This window comes from Lepidochelys kempii, chromosome 1 (genome assembly GCF_965140265.1).
Source record: "Lepidochelys kempii isolate rLepKem1 chromosome 1, rLepKem1.hap2, whole genome shotgun sequence".
Lineage (NCBI taxonomy): Eukaryota > Metazoa > Chordata > Testudines > Cheloniidae > Lepidochelys > Lepidochelys kempii.
In genome coordinates, this window is record NC_133256.1 from 108,206,567 (window position 1) to 108,225,215 (window position 18,649).

Below are 18,649 nucleotides of genomic sequence, written 5' to 3' on the forward strand. Positions count from 1 at the left end.
GCTTGATTATTTTTGGTGGAGGGGCCTCATCTGCATTTCTCAGTCGAGACCAGGATGACTTCAATTGCTAGATCAATTTCTTTGCATAAACTTTCCTTAATAAAGATTGCAAAATGTCCTGTGTCTATAAAGACAGACATCTGAAGAAAAATCTGTCACAGTGAGGAAAGGAGTTGAAACATCATTCCTTCGGACAGAAATTACACTTTTAAGTCTTTGTTTAGCTCTTCGGTATTACAAGGATTCAGTGCGTGACAAAAACCGATTACTGTTTTAGTGTTTCTAAAGAATAAAATAATTGTTTTTTAGACTTTCTAAATCTTGTGTTTTCTCCTAGGAAATATGATTGAGCGGATATTAGTATCGTGTAACAACCAACAAGATTTGCATGAATGGGTGGATCATCTGCAGAAGCAAACCAAAGTTACAACTGTTGGGAATCCCACTATTAAACCTCATTCTGTGCCATCTCACACTGTAAGAAATACTTCAGTCATAGGGCCTGAAACAAACAAGCTTTTGCTTGAGTTGTTAGGAGAAAGATTATGTGGATTATAAATCTCATACTACTATATAAATCATTCTAATTTTTTTTTCACTAGTAACAGGAACCAGATGTTTTAATTGACCCAATTTGTTGTTTACCCAATTTGCTTTATATATTTTCAAAATTAGAAGAAAGGTTTGGTCACTCATGCACAGATACAAAATATATATTGTAATTTAACAGTTTGGCTTCAACAGATCAAAAGAAAATTCCCAGGAAATTCGTGACTAAGGCTGAGACTCCATCTCTAACTTACTACTGTTATGCCTGAAAATTGCATTTGATATTTTCCTTTAATGTTTCTTAGAATAATGGGTTATGTTGCATCACCGTGGCAAAGCAGGTTAAAACTGTTTGGAAACTTTTTTCACCACAACATTTTTTTCTGTTTAAAAATGCTTCTTTTTCAAAATGTTCTTTTTGATGAAAGTGTTGATTTGAGCTAACATTCCTTCAGGGCAAAGAAACCTGTAAACGAAAAAAATGTTAGTTTTGAAAAACCTTTTGGGAAATTCTGAAGTATCATTTTGAATTGCAATTTATTTTAGAGCTTTTTTTCATTTGTATATGATTTTTACATCATTTCCTAATATGTCAGTTAGAGCCATGCACAATTTACATTGCTGTTTTTGACATGTCATAACATAACATTCTCTTTGTATTTTAAATTTTACGTTAACTGTTATATTTCATGTATTTTATTTGTGTCAGATTGTTTCGTTATAACACAGAGGAGACACTTGGACCTAGAAAAGAAGATAAAATGTTTCAGTCTGTACTAAGTAGCAGCTGTCTACAATGATTTTAAAAATAAAATAATAAGATATTTCAACTATTATATTATGCCATATTATGATGTCACTAATAGTACTAGTGGATGTTATGAAATAATGGAAAATTAATGGAAAAATGGAGAACATGTTAACAAAATTTGTAACAAAATTCTGAAATGAAAATTTTATTAAATTGCTTTTCAGGCAATTTGGAAAATATTTGTTTTTGTTCTAATTCAGTTCAAAAACTAATTTCAAATGTCCCCACAAACCAGAACTTTTGAGTTTCAATCTGCTCTGCAAGTAACTTCCTGCCAATTCTAAATTTGAGTGAGTTAAGCTAAATTGTTCTTTTGCGCTCACTCTTTAAATGTGAAACGTGAAAGGGGTGTGAGCAAGGATCTCGAAGCTGTTGTGGTTCAATACATACTGTTTCTGTGGTAGATGATGATAGTTTGTTGAATGAAATTATGTTCTGTTGTGTCAGTAATTATTATTCAGCTTTTAAAACTGTGCTAGTTGGAGCTGTAATAGATAGAAATGTTAGGTAGCCAGTGTAAGTGATTTTGTCTGTTTTTGAAAATTACTTTTTAATTTGGCAGCTTCCTTCTCATCCAGTAACACCATCCAGCAAACATTCAGACAGCAAACCAGTACCACTGACTCCTGCATACCACACGCTTCCACATCCTTCACATCATGGGACTCCACATACCACTATAAACTGGGGACCTCTGGAACCTCCTAAAACTCCCAAACCTTGGAGCTTGAGCTGTTTACGACCTGCACCTCCTCTACGGCCTTCAGCGGCTCTCTGTTATAAAGAGGTGAGGTATCGGAACCCAGAAATGTGACCGTAAAAGTACAGGACTACACTTAAGAGGTGTAACTCAGTTCTTTTCATATCATGATCTTACATAGTTCTGTATGTGTGTTTATATTGTGTATGTTTTTGCTTCATTTAAGTTAACACTGAAACAGTGGTAATTGATTAGTGCCCACTTGTATTCATTATTATTATTATTATTTTATTATCATCATCATCTATTGGGGCAGATGGAATGGAAATCCTCTGCATTCATGCATCCCTATCTGCGCCATGAAGATTTTCTCCTAGTTTTTTTTTTTCTACTTCCCATATACCTAGTTCTCTGTATCCTGCTCTACTTCTACGATCCCTCTGGTCCGATAGGGTGCGAGAAAACCTTTTGCAATGAGAGAATGCTGTGTTTAAAATTGACCAAAGTGAGACATTCTCTCGGTAACCTCAGAGATCAGAGTGTTGCCACTGCTTGCTGGTGAATGGAGAAAGAGTCCAGAATCAACAATCTAACCGGCATTTTCTACTGCATAGGAGTCTCTCATAGTTTTGAGTATCTACAATTGTTATGACTAATTTCATTCCTGAATATTAAACTGTTGTTTACATGCACTTAGTAAACCTTTAAATTTAATCCTAGGACTTATAGTATATGACTTTTTGTGCATCAGCTTCAAATTGTGGCATCATTTATGATGACGTGTAATGATTCTTCGTTCTTCTTTATACCCCACCCCTCATCCTTTAATGTTGCAGATTTTAATCTGGTCTGTAAAAGAAATACAAAATTATTTTTAGTAATCCACAAAAGGATGGCAGTGGTAGACTAACTTGTTCTTATCACTAAATTCTGCCCTTCTGTAAAAATGAAGAATATTTAAAATGTTTGGTTTATGCAGAATTTGGTGGTGTGTGTAATTTGATGACCGAGGCAGCTGTGTCTAGTAAATTAAGCCAGAGATTCTATTACTGACTTGCTGTGAGACCATGGGTAACTCACAGCCACTTTGTCTCTCTCTATTTACAAGCTGTAGAATGGGGGAAATAATGTTTAGTCACTTTGATAAAGCATGCTGAGATCCTCTTATGGGGGTGCACTATAAAAGGGCAAGGTAATAGGCATATGACAGAGAAGTCTTATACTTTATTCAGAAGCAATATTAAATTTCTGTTGAAAAACTTGTTTCATGCATTGTCATGATTCTGATTTAATGTTAAGAACCAATTCCCAAAGGAATGTGCACAATTGTTCCTGCAAATATCTTGAGTGTGCATGCAGGAGATGAGTTTGAAATTTGAATTTTTTGCAGGCACACAAATTGTGCTCTGTTTACATTATGGGGTCAGTCTTTTGACAAACAGTTGTCACTCATGAAACACTTAATCAAAAAAAAAAACAACAAAAACAACAACCACCACCTCCAAAGGGAATGTGGGAGAGAGATGGCCTTTAATTTGAAGGTTAAACATTTTGATTTAATTACTACGTTAGCTTATTCAGCTGCAGTGTATGTCCATCTTTTAAATTAAATATAAGTAAACTTCTTTCATGCATTGGTATTCATAACATTTGTTTAATTCTTAAATGTGGCAAAATTTCACTCATCTTTACAGTGCTTAGTATATGACTGAATGTTTGAAACCTGTCTTCATCCTCTTTGGTCTTTGTCCTGCTCATTCATCTTTTCACTTTCTTGTTCTACACATGTATAGAGGCTGTCTTGTATTCTGAAGGTAAGGGGTAGATCAGTATGTATTTTGTATCCTTATACATTAGCATGACTCACTGTAGAGCAGAAGTGTTGAATCTCTGTCAATGTATTCTTTTGCTGTAGCTCTCTCCTTTCAAAGCTATAACAAGCACTCTTCAAATTTTGATTTAAAGAAATAGATGTGTATAACCTACCAACCTTCCACTTTAGGACTTATTTTATCTGCTTCTAAATATGATGGGTTTACCCCTCAAAAGTTAAGAAAAATACTTTGATTGTGTCCCGCTTGCCATTGTTCCCTTCGCTCTAGCTCCCAGACAGCCTGCATACTTACAGCAGCATTGCTGTGTATTTCTGTTAATAAGACTAGAACAGAGGTGGGCAAACTACGGCCTGTGGGCTGCATCCGGCCCGTGGGACCCTCCTGTCCGGCCCCTGAGCTCCTGGCCTGGGAGGCTAGACCCCGGCCCCTCCCCTGCTGTCCCCGCTCCTCCGCAGCCTCAGCTCACTGTGCCGCTGGAGCAGTGCTCTGGGCGGCGGGGCTGTGAGCTCTTATCGGGCAGCGCAGCTGCAGAGCCGCGGCCTAACCCGGTGCTCTGTGCTGTGCGGTGGCGTGGCTGGCTCCAGCGGGGCGGCACGGCACGGCTGCCTGTCCTGGTGCTCTGGGCAGCGTGGCTGTAGCACCGCCAGTCACCGGTGCTCCAGGCAGCGCGGTAAGGGGGCAGGGGGGGTTGGATAGAGGGCAGGGGACTTTGGGATGGTGGTCGGGGGGATGTGTGGATAGGGGTAGGGGCAGTCAGAGGGCGTGGAACGGGGGGTTGAAGGAGGGCAGGGGTCCCCGGGGGGCAGTCAGGAAGGAGGGGGGGTTGGATGGAGTGGCGGGGGGCAGTCAGGGGCAGCGGTACCGGGGGCGGTCAGGGAGAAGGGGTTGGATGGGGCAGGGGTCCCAGGAGGTGCAGTCAGGAATGAGAGGAGGGGTTGGATGGGGCAGTGGGGGGCAGTCCGAGTCGGAGGGTCTGGGAGCGGTCAGGGGACAGGGAGGGGTGGATGGGTTCCGGGGGGGTCGTCAGGGGCCGGAGAAAGTGGGGGTTAGATGGGGCAGGAGTCCTGGGGGGGGGGCATCAGGGGGGAAGAAGAAAGGGGGGTCGGATAGGGAGCAGGGGCCTGCTGTTTGGGGAGGCACAGCCTCCCCTAACCGGGCCTCCATACAATTTCAGAAACCCGATGTGGCCCTCAAGCCAAAAAGTTTGCCTGCTCCTGGACTAGAAGATTAACATGCAAACAGCCAATGGGGTTGGGGGAATAAGTGGATTCAAGTAAACTTGAAATATGCCAAAAATAATATCAGCCAGCAACATTTTTTGTAGCTTTGTAAGATTTTTACAGTTAACAGCTACTTAACAGAAATTAAAATTTCAGCATTTGGAATTTTTTTTTTAAAAAAAGAAGCTTTATGTTTTCTTTTCTTTTCACCCAGGATCTCAGTAAAAGCCCTAAAACCATGAAAAAGCTGCTTCCTAAGCGCAAGCCTGAACGGAAGCCATCAGACGAAGAGTTTGCACTGAGAAAAAGTAAGTGAGACTGAATAAATATCAGCATATTCATAAGGTGCCAGTGTATATAAAAGAAAGTTTCAGAGAAATGGATGGTATTTTAATTTTTTTTTCCCCATTGAAAATTGCCATTTTTAACTTTCTCTAGGTACTGACACTGAGATCTGTTGGGGTAGGTCATTTTTTAGCTCTAACAACTGTACTGATATTTCCTTAGAAACAGGGTATTTTCTGTATGTCATTTATTTGTGACAGAGGTCAGTGAAAGATCTGGACTTTCGTGTTCCATAGGCTATAAGACAAAGCTAGAGAAGTTTCCAAGGAACAAGATGAGTTTATAGATAAAAAAATACCATAAAGTACAAAAGCTTAAGCAAGTATAGAGGGAGCACTGGCAGTATAATAGAAGTGTGGGGGAAATAGGAAGGATGAAAGAAAAGACAAGTATTAATAACTGTGTTATCCAGGGGGGAAACAGTTTGTATTCTGCTGTCTTAACTTCAGTCCAGTTCTGTCTATTTAGTGTGTACTAATATGTCCTGATTCACATGTGCTCACGGATAAGTAACAATTGTGATAACAGGGGTCTGTGTGGCACTTAAAATAATTAAGCCATTTAGATTGATCTAGTTCATGTACTCAAAACCACATTCGCTTTCCTCAGTTTTTGTCTACTTCTGTATCCTTAAATTGTCGGCTCCTTAGAACAGAGACCTGTCTATCTTGAGTTTGTGGAACATGTGAAGCACATAGTGAATGCTGTCATAAAGAATCACCATACTTTGAGTTGAGAAGGAATTTTTCCCATGACACTGTGACAGGTTCGGTCACAGAGATCCCCTTGGGACTGTCACCTGATGTGCTGAAATTACCTTTGAGCCCGTTTTCCCTGCCAGCTTGGGACTTCCAGAACCCTGTCTTGTTGAGCCAGACACACTAGCCTGCTGCAACAGAGACCCAGGGGCTGGTCCATGCCCCCAAAGCTGCAGACTTAACTGAAAACAGCTCAGCAGGGTACTTATCTCCAGACACCCAGCTCCCAATGGGATCCAAACCCTAAATAAATCCATTTTACTCTGTATAAAGCTCATACAGGGTAAATTAATAAATTGTCCGCCCTCTATTAGACTGATAGAGAGAGATGCACAGCTATTTGCTCCCCCAGCTATTAATCACTTACTCTGGGTTCATTAATGAACAAAAGAGATTTTATTAGGTATAAAAAGTAGGATTTAAGTGGTTTCAAGTAATAACAGACAGGACAAAGTAAGTCACCAAGAAAAATAAAGCAAAAACACGCAAGTCTAAGCCAAATACATTAAGAAACTGATTACAGGTAATATCTCACCCTCAGAAATGTTCCAATAAGCTTCTTTCACAGACTAGACTCCTTCCTAGTCTGGGCCCAATCCTTTCCCCTGGTACAGTCCTTGTTAGTTCCAGCAGACATCCTAGGTTGTAAGCAGGGGCTTTCTCATGACTGACCACCTCTTTGTCCTGGTCCACCCCATTTTATATCTTTGGCACAAGGTGGGAATCTTTTCTCTCTGGGTCCCCACCCCTCCTTCTAAATGAAAAAATACCAGATTTAAGATGGATTCCAGTATCAGGTGACATGGTCACATGTACTGTGAGACCCCAGCCTCCATTCTTCCTGGGCTGGCCCACGGTACCTAGGAAGGTTTGTAAGTAAACAGAGCCATTTACCGTTCATTGATTCTGAAGCACCCTTAATGGCTTCCACTTAATATGTTTACATTAGTAATACAAGTTTATATCTTATTCTCCTAACTTCAGACATAGAAATAATACATGCAGATAAATAGGATGAACAAATTTAGTAGATTATAAGCTTTGTAATGATACCTTACAAGAGACCTTTTGCATAAATCATATTCCAGTTACATCATATTTACATTCATAAGCATATTTTCATAAAGCATATGGAGTGCAACGTCACAGACACCACTTGCTGACCTACCGTGGGAGCTTTCTCTTTCCCTAGGATGTGCTATGGATTTCTGATGGCAGGAACGTAAGTTAGTGAAGGGAATGATTTGTTGTTTACACATAATGTTGATGGAAACTTTAGTTGAGTAATATGTGGATAGCTGACTTGTCCATATCAAGTTTACTTGCATGACACAGTTGGGCTATAAAGCTTGGGTTGTTTGTTATTAATGTGCCAGCTGCATAAGCAAGCATCCCTCTCACTAGAACCTTGCATATAGATGGAATGAAAGACAGTGGAGAAGACATAAGGCCTCCTCAAGAAAGGAACTTGTTACCAAGCACAGATACAGGGCCTCCCATGAAGAAACTTGTTCCTTCCTTTTAAACCAATTACCAATGAGTTGTATTCTACATCATACCAAGACATCTTTTCAATGTCCTTAATACAGATTGGCCCAATAAAATATTTAAAAGTTAGTTTTGTTGTTACGTTCTGTGGTGGATGTAACTGGATACAGCATATACCCGGCCCTTGAAGGAATTCACATTGTGTGAGTTTGTTTGAAGTAGTTTTAGTGTAATTTTATTAAGCAAGTTAAAAGAAACTTGTTGGGAGTTTAGGAAACTAAATACTCTGGCCAACACTTCAGTATTTGAAGGGGAGCAGTAAGAATGCCTTTGCAACTCTGAATATCCAAGCCATTGTTTGTTTAGGTGCTTTAATATGGCATTTGATGCTATACAGTAATTAACCAAATTTGAAAATATTGGGATATAGGTTTTGAATATAATTTTTGATTCATGGGGAAAAAAATGTTGTTTGAAAATTTACAAAGTCTGAAACAGATTATAATATACAATGGTCATCATTTGACCACAATATTTTCTTCTTTAAAAGCGATTCTTTTTCCACTGAATGCATCCGATGAAGTGAGCTGAAGCTCACGAAAGCTTATGCTCAAATAAATTTGTTAGTCTCTAAGGTGCCACAAGTACTCCTTTTCTTTTCCTTCTGTCTTTCCATTTTAAGAACATAAGAACAGCCATAGCGGGTCAGATCAGTGGGTCCATGAAGCCCAGTGTCCTGTCTTCTGACAGTGGCCAGTGCTGGATGCTTCAGAGGGAACAAACAGAACAAGACGTTTATCAAGTGATCCATACACTGTCATCCAGTACCAGCTTCTGGGACTCAGAAGTTAGTGACCCATCAGTCTTGGCTAATAGCCATTGATGGACTTGTCCTCCATGAACTTAACCAGTTCTTTTTTTGAACCCAGTTATATATTTGGCCTTGGCAATGAGTTCCACAGGTTTACTGGGCGTTGTGTGAAGAAGTACTTCCTTCTGTTTGTTTTAAACCTGCTGCCTATTCATTTCATTGGGTGACCCCTGGTTCTTGTGTAAGGTGAAGGGGTAAATAACACTTCCCTATTCACTTTCTCCACACCAGTCATGATTTTATGGACCTCTATCATCTCCCCCCTCAGTTGTTTCTTTTCTAAACTGAACGGTTAGTCTTTTTAATCTTTCCTCATATGAAAGCTGCTAATTATTTTTGTTGTTCTTCTCTATACATGTTCCAATTCTAATACATCTTTTTCAAGATGGAGTGACCAGAACTGTGCACCAGGGTGTGGGCGTACTATGGATTTATACAATGGCATTATGATCGTTTCTGTCTTATTATCTATCCCTTTCCTAATACTTCCTTTTTTGACTGCTGCTGCACCCTGAGCTGGTATTTTCAGAGTTTCCATAATGATACCAAGATCTCTTTCTTGACCACAACATTTTGTCTGTTTAGTTGGGATTATTTTTTTCAGTGTGCATTACTTTGTATTTCTCAACATTGAATTTCATCTGCCATTTTGTTGCTCTGTCACCCAGTTCTGTGAGATCCCTTTGTAACTCTCTGCAGTGAGCTTTGGAGTTAACTATCTCGAGTAATTTTGTATCATCTGCAAATTTTGACACCTCAGTGGTCACTCACTTTTCCAAATCATTTATGAATATGTTGAACAGCACAGGTCACAGTATAGATCCTTATTTAACTCTTTTCATTGAGAAAACTGATCATTTATTAATGCCCTTTGTTTCCTATCTTTTTAACCAGTTACTGATCCATGAGAGGACCTTCCCTCTGATCCCAGGACTGCTTACTTTGCTTAAGAGCCTTTGGAGTCAAAGGCTTTCTGAAAGTCCAGAAACTGGATCACCCTTGTCCACATGCTTGTTGACCCCCTCAAACAATTCTAATAGATTGGTGAGGAATGATTTCCCTTTACAAAAGCTGTGTTGACTCTTTCCCAACAAGTCATGTTCATCTGTGTGTCTGATAATTCTGTTCTTTACCATAGTTTCAACCAATTTGCCTGGAACTGAAGTTAGTCTTACCAGCCTGTAATGTAATGTCTGAAGCCTTTTCTTAAATCGGCGTTACGTTAGCTACTCTTCAGTCACCTGGAACAGAGGCTGATTTAAGCAATAGGTTACAAACCACAGTTGGTAGTTCTGCAGTTTCATATTTGAGTTCCTTCATATTTCTTGGGTGAATCACATCTGGTCCTGGGACTTATTACTGTTCAGTTTATCAGTTCATTCCAAAATCTGCTCTACCGATGCCTCAGTCTGGGACACTTCCTCAGATTTGTTGCCTAAAAAGAATGATTCGGGTGTGAGAATTCCCCTCACATCCTCTTCAGTGAAGACCGATGCAAAGAATTCATTTAGCTTCTCCACAATGGCCTTATCTTTCTTGAATGCTCCTTTAGCATCTCGATCATGAAGTGGCCCCACTGATTGTGGCTTCCTGCTTCCGATGTACTTAAAAAAAAAATTGCTGTTAGTTTGCTTTTTGCTAAGTTGTTCTTCAAATTCATTTTTGGCCTGCCTAATTAGACTTGCCAGAGTTTATGCTCCTTTCTATTTTCCTCAGTAGGATTTGACTTCCAGTTTTTAAAGGATGCCTTTTTGTCTCTAACCGCCTCTTTTACTCTGCTGTTTAATAATGGTGGCATTTTTGGTCCTCTTACTGTTTTTATTATTATTTGGCATATACGTATAGTTTGAGCCTCTGTTACGGTGTTTATAAATAGTTTCCCTGCAGCTTCCATTCACTTTTGTGACTGTTCCTTTTAATTTCTGTTTAACAAGACTCTTCATTTTTGTGTATTTTTCTCTTTGAAGTTAAATGCTACTGTGGTGGATTTCTGTGGTATTTTCATCCCTACAAGGATGTTAAATTTAATTACATTATGGTCACTGTTACCGAGCGATTCAGCTATATTCACTTCTTGGACCAGATCCTGTGCTGCAGTTAGGACTAAATCAAGAACTGCCTCTCCTCTTGTGGGTTCCAGGACTCGCTGCTCCAAGAAGCAGTCATTAATGGTGTCCATAAATTTTATCTCTGCATCTCGTCATGAGGTGACATTTACCCAGTCACTATGGGCATAGTTAAATCCCCCATTATTATTGGGTTTTCTGGTTTTATAGTCTCTCTCTAATGTCAGAGACATTATACAGTCACTGTTACCATCTTGGTCAGGTGTTTGGGAGTATATTCCTGCTGTTTTATTATTATTCAAGCATGGAATGTCTATACATAGAGATTCTGTGGGAAAGTTTGATTCGTTTAAGATTTTTATTATAGTTGACTGTATATTTTTTCTTTCACATATAGTGCCAGTCTTCCCCCTACCAGCGTGACCTACTCAGTTATTTCTATATATTTTCTACCCTGATATCACCAATTCCCATTAATTGTCATTCCACCAAGTTTCTGTGATGACTATTATAATCAATAGCCTCATTCAATACTAGACACTCAATTTCACCCATCTTAGTATTTAGACTTTCTATTTGATATTGTTAAAAAAAAGATTTGTTTTATCCATTCCGCATCTTCACAAGACTTTCATTCTGGACTGATCAAATAAGAGGCATTCCTTTTTATTTAAATCTACTGTCCTCTCAAAATCTTCAAAACAAAAGAGAGTAATGGTTCCCTATAGTACAAAATAAGTTGGTGCTGTTTTAGTTCTCTCGTCGTCCCCAATCACAGAAGAGAACATTTGGGGAAATCTTTTTTATCAGATTCTGCTGAATAATAGGTAAGTGCAACAGAAGCTCTTTCTTTAATGTGACAGTTTTGTTCTGTTCCAGCAACACACAGCAATGGCATTTTTATCCAAGTGAATTGTATATCTTTACTGATATTTTTATTTTAAATCCATTTTAAAGGACCTATACAACATAATTACATTAGACCATTTTTCTTGTTACTCTTTAAATTTACAAAGCATACTTCCTTTAAGTGTTTATCTTAAAGATTGTAGAGCTTAATACTGCTTCCCAGTAATAAAATATTAATTACTAGTACTAATTGATACAGTGGGCTAGTTAGAGGTGCAGAAGCCACTCAATTTAAAAACAACTGTAACATCGTTTTCATTACTATGCCTTTTAAGTGAGTGGTATGATGGTTACAGATGGGCTGATGGGGGCGGGAAATGGATCTGTGATCTTAAAATGCCTTTGTGTTTCACTTTTATGCCATTTAAAAGCAGTTATGTCACAAACTTGATTATTTGAGGAGAATGTGAGAAATAAAGAATTAAAATATGGAAGAAAGGATAGAATAGAACCGAAAAACAAACAGTTCGCTACTAATCTGACCATCTTTTAATTTCAGCAACTGCTGAAATACAAATGTTTTAATCTATCACAGCTTCTATAATTAGGAATAGAAATGAAGCAATGTTGAGAAACAATGCTGAATTTGATGTATTCTAACCAATGGAGATCAATTAAGTAGTAAAGAAACTGCTTCCATGTAGTCCCAGTACAACAGATCCCATCAGATATTCGTGTGGAACTTCAGTAATCACCAGCATGCAGTTGCAGTTTCATTCCATTTCTCCAAGATACCAAGCAAACACCTGCAGCCTGAGAGATGATCAAAGCACATGCACTAACAGGAGCTATTGTTTAGTTTCAAAGAAAGATGAAATAAACTTATTTTTTTAATTGAAGGATATCTTTTCAAAATTACAGTTGTCAGCACTTTTGATGTAAAGGATGGCTTCTCTGCTGAAAGGGAAACTTGATGACTTGTTTGCAGTGACTTTTACTTACTTGAATAACTTCACTGATGCTGCCAGATACTCATCTTTCTTTTTCCAGTGTTTCAGTAATTAGTCATCTTTGTCCTTCTGTGTTAATTACGCTTTGAACAAATAAATCAGATACGTGAGATATACCAACCAAATACTTCCATGGACCTGGGTATAATGTAAGAAAGTTAATGCCTATGTAATTACTAGTTCTCTAGCTCTACTGTACTGAACAGTACACTGGTGTTACATCCTGCCTAGAGGAGTTACTTTGCTGACAGATTTTTGCATTTATTTAAAAAAGGAAATAGTTCTGGAATAGGTGGGAAATGTTTGGACATCTTAAACATTATTGGAAGACCATCATGTTGCTATGAGCTCTTATTAGTGGTGTTTGCAAACAGTCATCACTGGTGGATATTCTGTAGAGTATCTGTTTGGTTGTGATCATAAATACTTGAAAATAAAAATGGGATTTCTGGCTGTCTTGCCTGCTGGGAGAAGATTGTGTTACTTGCTGACTTTGAAAGACCTTCAGATGTCCTCAGTGAAAATCTTCAAGGCCAATGGTATATAAAGCTTTGTGGGGATGGGAAAAAACAGATGGAAATTTAAAAACAAACCAACCAACCTTGGTGAAATTCTGGCTCCATTGAAGTCGAGACTAAAAACTCCCATTTACTTAAATTGTGGTCAAGATTTCACACCCTGTTCTTAGCTGAAGCAACTTTGATAAAGGGATCTAGTTGAAACCCAGGAGGAACAGATTTAGCTTCACATGGGTTTTTTTTTAATTAACTCCAAAGCAAATATTCTTAGAATTTTGTGTCTGGAATGTTTTCTCTGCTCTAAGCTCTGCTAAGAAACCTACAGGCTTCACTTAACACAGTCTGAAAATAGCTGTCAAATGCTGTCAAATTTCACAGAAGTACTCATACGGTAAGTGGCATTTTTCCTGATGGACACAAGGCTGAAATTGTACAACAGTATATGTTGTAATATTATGCTGAGTTTAATTTTCAGATTTCTGGATTTCCTTTCATAGTATTGGTATGGAAAAACTGTATGTTTGTATCACTTGTGAACCTTAATAAAGACTTAGTTGTTGAACTACATGATGCTCTTATTTATTTGCTAGAAGATAATATTCCATTCCTTGTGTTTCTCTAATTAAACTGTGATATGAATTAAGGTGCAACTAATAACTGTTTGGGTGTACTTTTTATGTCTGATTGCGGTTTGCACTATACCATAGAGGAAAGACATGCTTCTCTGAAACACTTATATTCCACATAGCTCTCTTTGAAAAGAAACAGAAAGGGGCAGTTTTAAAATATTCGGAAACCTTCTTTAGGTTTGGCTTAATTGCTCAGTTTTGAGGTGTTTTTCAATACATTTTATTATAATATTTAAGTATATATTTGTTTTTTAAAACTCTTTACTTTTCGCTCATTGAAACTCACTCCTGAATATAGATTAAGGTATCATCTACAATTTGTGGGGGTAGTTCAGGGTGGTGATAAATAGACTCACTGAGTTGAACCGTAGTTGAATTATCTGGTACTTGTCTCTCGGCTTAAAACGACTTTACAGTTACATGACTGACTTAACTAGAGCCATGGTAAAGGTTTATTTTTCTGTTGACTTCAGGTACAGCTGCATTGGAAGAAGATGCTCAGATTCTTAAGGTCATTGAAGCATACTGCACAAGTGCCAAAACACGCCAAACACTAAATTCAAGTAAGTTAGAAAAGGCTAAAATAATTAACCAAAATGCTATTTAGATACATAACAAAAACAATGGTGGGTTCCAACACTACAAATAACGGGATGTGTCCTAAGAAAATCAGCCTTTGGAGTGGGTCTCGGTGTGGGGTGCTTGGGCACTCTACTTAGAGCATCAGAAGCCCTGCTTGAGGTCCAGTTTTGGTGAATATAATCCATATTACTAAATTTGCCATGGTATGAAACCTGTATCAAGCGTCAGCAAGGACTGGGAAGTGTCTGGATTTAATGACACTTGTAATACACTTTCTCAGAGAGAAAATGGTAAGTGCAGAGGTAAATGGAAGAGCAATATTCATTTTAGGTTTAGCTATATCTGCTTTATGCCTATGAGGGTTCTGTTCAACAAGATACATGGTTTGCTCAAGGGGTTCTGAGAAACCTTCGCTCCTATTGTGGAAGGGTAAATGGGGCATATAAAGTTTTCCTTGCCACTAGCTGTTAAATATTTATTATTACAAATTTTAATCCTCTCTTATAATAATTTCAGGGAGCAACTGTTAATTTTCTTAGATCTCTGTCTTGGGTAAGGTTGCCATTCTCAGTTTTTCAAATTTGCAATCAGCTGATTGGTACTTACAACGCACATCCTCGCTTAATCTAAAACAAGGCTGCAGTTGTGGAGGTCCTTTGTGTTGTAAGTAAAACACTCCACATAGCAGGGGAATCCACCAGCATGTGTTACATTTATGTAAGGGAGGAGAGCATGCTGTTCAGTTTGCTCCAATTTGCACAGTTTTGCCATTGAATATAAACCTTGTTTAGGAATTATACCTCTGGTATGCTGTAAAATGATCCTGAGATAGTTATTGTTTTTATTGTTGTCAGCAATTATTAGTGTGGACATTGTAAATAATTCATTGTCCATTTAAATTGTTTAATTTCCAAGTATTTGTCAGTGTTTATTACCAAAACAGTTTTTTGTGCATACTTCATTTCCAAGCAAAAACATTTTAGACTGGCAATTGGAAAGTCAAAAAATATGACTGGAAATTTAGTGCACAAATTCTTTAACATGTGTGCAGTTGCCTGCCTTCTCATCACCTTGAAAAATCCTACTTTGCATGCAAATATACTTAATATTAGAATTTGGCTCTTTGTATGAAGGAAGAATTTATTGCAAGGTTATTTTATGTATATTTTTTATTTTCATTTACTTTGTTTCAAGCTAAAATGTGTATGAAAAGGTCTTCAGGTCTGTCTTTGTGATCCATTTTATCAAGTTCTAAGTCTTCAAGGTGATAAAATTGAAGTAATTTGTTAGCTCATCCCTGTTTTGGACCGGTTTCAGTTTCCACAAATTTGATTTTAGCCCTATGATCATTCTGTTTTATTGTGGCTTACCTGGTAAAAATGAAAGAAACAAGTTTACTGTTTAAAATTCTAAAGACAAATTGTGGAACAAAATAAGGCTAAATTAAATTATTGCTATTTTAAATGTCACAACTATGCTCAGTTGGTGGTGATCATTTTTCAAAGATAATGTGACAAGAAATGGTTTGTGAAACATTTAATTTTTAATTATGCAGTTGTGTGTGTACACAGAAACATACCACTGATGCGAAGTATATTTTTGCTTTTTTCCCCCTATTTTTCCCTTTCTATGTATATTTAAGAAATATACATAGTGCAGTAGATATCATTACATACATCAAAAATCAACAGCTTTTATTTGCATTTAACCGCACTAAGAAACAACTGAAGTATCAGTTACATGCACGGCCTCTTCTGTTGTAAAGGCTGGGTATTGGCATTAAAATTTTAGGTTTTCTACCATTCCATGTCTAGCTTTCCATCAGAGGTGGAAAAACTCCATTTGGTGTTGGGATTGTTTCTGTAAGAGTAGCAGTGCATTTCAAAAAGTACCAGACACTTTATTAAAATTGTCATGTTCTTTTTGTACCCCTTTCTTACCTCTGTGTTCACATTCTGCCTGTCCCTCATGGTGCTGATTTGGCAATTCTGCTAGTAGCACCTTCTGTCTGGCATCCAGGAGGTGCTGCTTTTGGAAGTGCAAATTCAGCACAGCTAGGGCACCAGTGGATTGGAAGGCAGTGGCATGAGAGGTGGGACAGCAGCTTTTTGTTACTATTTGGGGGAAAAGAGGTTTGTTTGTTTTTTAAATCTGGAGAGATTATGGGGCAATAGAATGAAGAGAAGAGAATGAAGGTTGGGGCTTTCCCTTCTTATAAATCTCATCTTTTGCTGTGCATTCCTTGCTCTCAGAAAAATAGGTTAGTTCTCTAGATAACGGTTTAACATCATTAGTAACACAATGTGTGTAGTAGCTCACAATATGGCCACCTACCATTTGTTTCCAAATATCTCCAGGCATTTACCTTTCATAAGCAAAAACCCAGCTTCCAAATAGAAATAGAAGAGAGAAATCATTTTTACACCCCCTTGTTCACCGTAAACATTTTACAGTGATTATATCGAGAAGGTAAGTTTAGACACAGTCATGAAAATGACTACTGTGGATAGCTAATCTTGGCAGGGAGGTAACTGGAAATAGTACAGTAAGTCTCTAAAATATTTTAAAGTATTTTGGAGTTGATTTGAGATAACTACTGTGGCTTGCATTGATTAGCCCTATCAACTTTGCATTTTGTAAAAAGATTTCCAATTGATTTGTTATAGCTAAGTTGTAGCTGTGGGCTAATATAATGTTCCTCCCCTTTCAAATTTCTCTGTCAACTAGAGTTGACTGTCCTGTTCATAATAATAATCAAAACATCTCAGGGGTACTCAGGTTAGGACGTATATGTTCAATAAAACTGCTCAAAAATTAAAACAAATTAAAAAATTAGATTGTGACAGCTCAAAAGTTATTACATGCCAAGTGTAATTTTTACATCAAACCCAACCAAAAATAAGAATAATAAAGCTTTGCTGCCTTTTTAACAATATTTTCTCTTTTCCTTCTCTTCCCATCACCTTTTGCTTTCGTTTTCATGTGTTTTGGTTGTGGCTATTCCTTACGTTCCCCTCCTCATCCCACCTCTGCCTATCCACATCCACCATTTCATTTCACCTGTACATCCTTAGCATGGCAAGGCACTGACCTGATGCATAATCACGTCTTGGCTGATGATGACCAATCAAGTCTAGACTCCTTGGGTCGTCGCAGTAGCCTTTCTCGTTTGGAGCCTTCAGACCTCTCAGAAGACTCTGACTATGACAGTATATGGACAGCCCATAGTTACAGAATGGGGTCTACATCTCGTAAGAGCTGTTGCTCATATATCTCTCACCAGAACTAATGCACTTCTGAGCTTTTCTTAACAAATGCTTGTTGTATCACAGCCTGCTTTTCTTAGATGTTTTCTTGCTGTTCCTTGTCTCTTCAATGTGATATTTTAACAACTTTTGAGAGAGTTTCTGATATTTCAATTGTACCTCGTGGGAGGCTCTATTGCCAATTTAATACACATACAATTCAGTCATTCTAAATTGAGAGTGTATATCCTGTTAAGGATATTATACATTTAGGGTTTTTTAAAAGTGACAGCCATTGATTTGTAGCTATGAATAATCTGTTTTTTGACTTGGTCAGTGTAGCAACAATTCCTCCCACCCCCTGATACAGCACGTTTTTGTATTTTGTACTGAAACCATACTGGTTTGTGAGCTAAGTGCCAGCAATATGGAACTACTTTAGCCTTATAGTGGTCTAGTTTTCTATGTATTATAAACACAAGGTATAAAGCAGGGAGAACAAGAGAAAATAATTTTTAAAATATGCAGTACAAGAACTGTAAAATTATTCAGATACTCCTATATCTGGGCAATCTGTATGGCAGAGTGTTTGATTATCTATGAAAATGTTTATATTGCTGTCTTTTTTTTCATTGCTTAGACATGGGTGAAGAATCATACATTTTTCACAAGTTAAGCAGTTGTCTTAAAGACCTGGAAGTCTGTGTTGTTAAATGCAGTGTATAGTTTCACTCTACCAGTAGTCATACTGTCTGTATGTAATAGTGTGGAGGGTTCCAGGTTTTAGACGCTGACCTGCCTAGTAAAATGCACAACTATCAACAAATCATCGGTCCTTCCCTACGAAAACCACAAAGTCCAATCTGGAAAAAACCATTCAGAAAGGTTCCCGTTATGAAAGCTTGAGTATCCAGCATCTGAAACTGTCGCTATAATTGTGGTCAAAATTGGGTTGTAGGAACTCCTTAAAAGTAGAATGCCTGGCTTTGGTTTTCACAGTTTGGATATATCTGAGACATGTATTTATTGTGTTTTGTAATTGCTCTCATAAGCACATTGGTTTTCAGCAACCAGCTCTTCATTCAGAGTAACTTTAGCTTTGCACAGAACTGAATTTGACACATTATATATTCAGTTCCAAATGTGACACAATGTATATTCTGCACCTGGGAC

The 18,649-nt window shown here is 37.9% G+C and overlaps 1 protein-coding gene across 7 annotated transcripts in view; it reads left to right on the forward strand.

Moving 5' to 3' along the window:
* ARHGEF7 (Rho guanine nucleotide exchange factor 7) overlaps positions 1 to 18,649 on the forward strand; it is a 195,254-nt gene that overhangs the window by 156,319 nt on the left and 20,286 nt on the right. For 5 of the 7 annotated variants that reach the window (XM_073349944.1, XM_073349954.1, XM_073349993.1 and 2 more), the window contains 5 exons: positions 338 to 477; positions 1,923 to 2,147; positions 5,330 to 5,423; positions 14,123 to 14,212; positions 17,306 to 17,482. In XM_073349944.1, the coding sequence (XP_073206045.1) occupies positions 338 to 477; positions 1,923 to 2,147; positions 5,330 to 5,423; positions 14,123 to 14,212; positions 17,306 to 17,482 (726 nt within the window). The remainder of the gene's footprint in view (positions 1 to 337; positions 478 to 1,922; positions 2,148 to 5,329; positions 5,424 to 14,122; positions 14,213 to 17,305; positions 17,483 to 18,649) is intronic. The other 2 variants (XM_073349964.1, XM_073349973.1) reach the window with 1 other exon arrangement.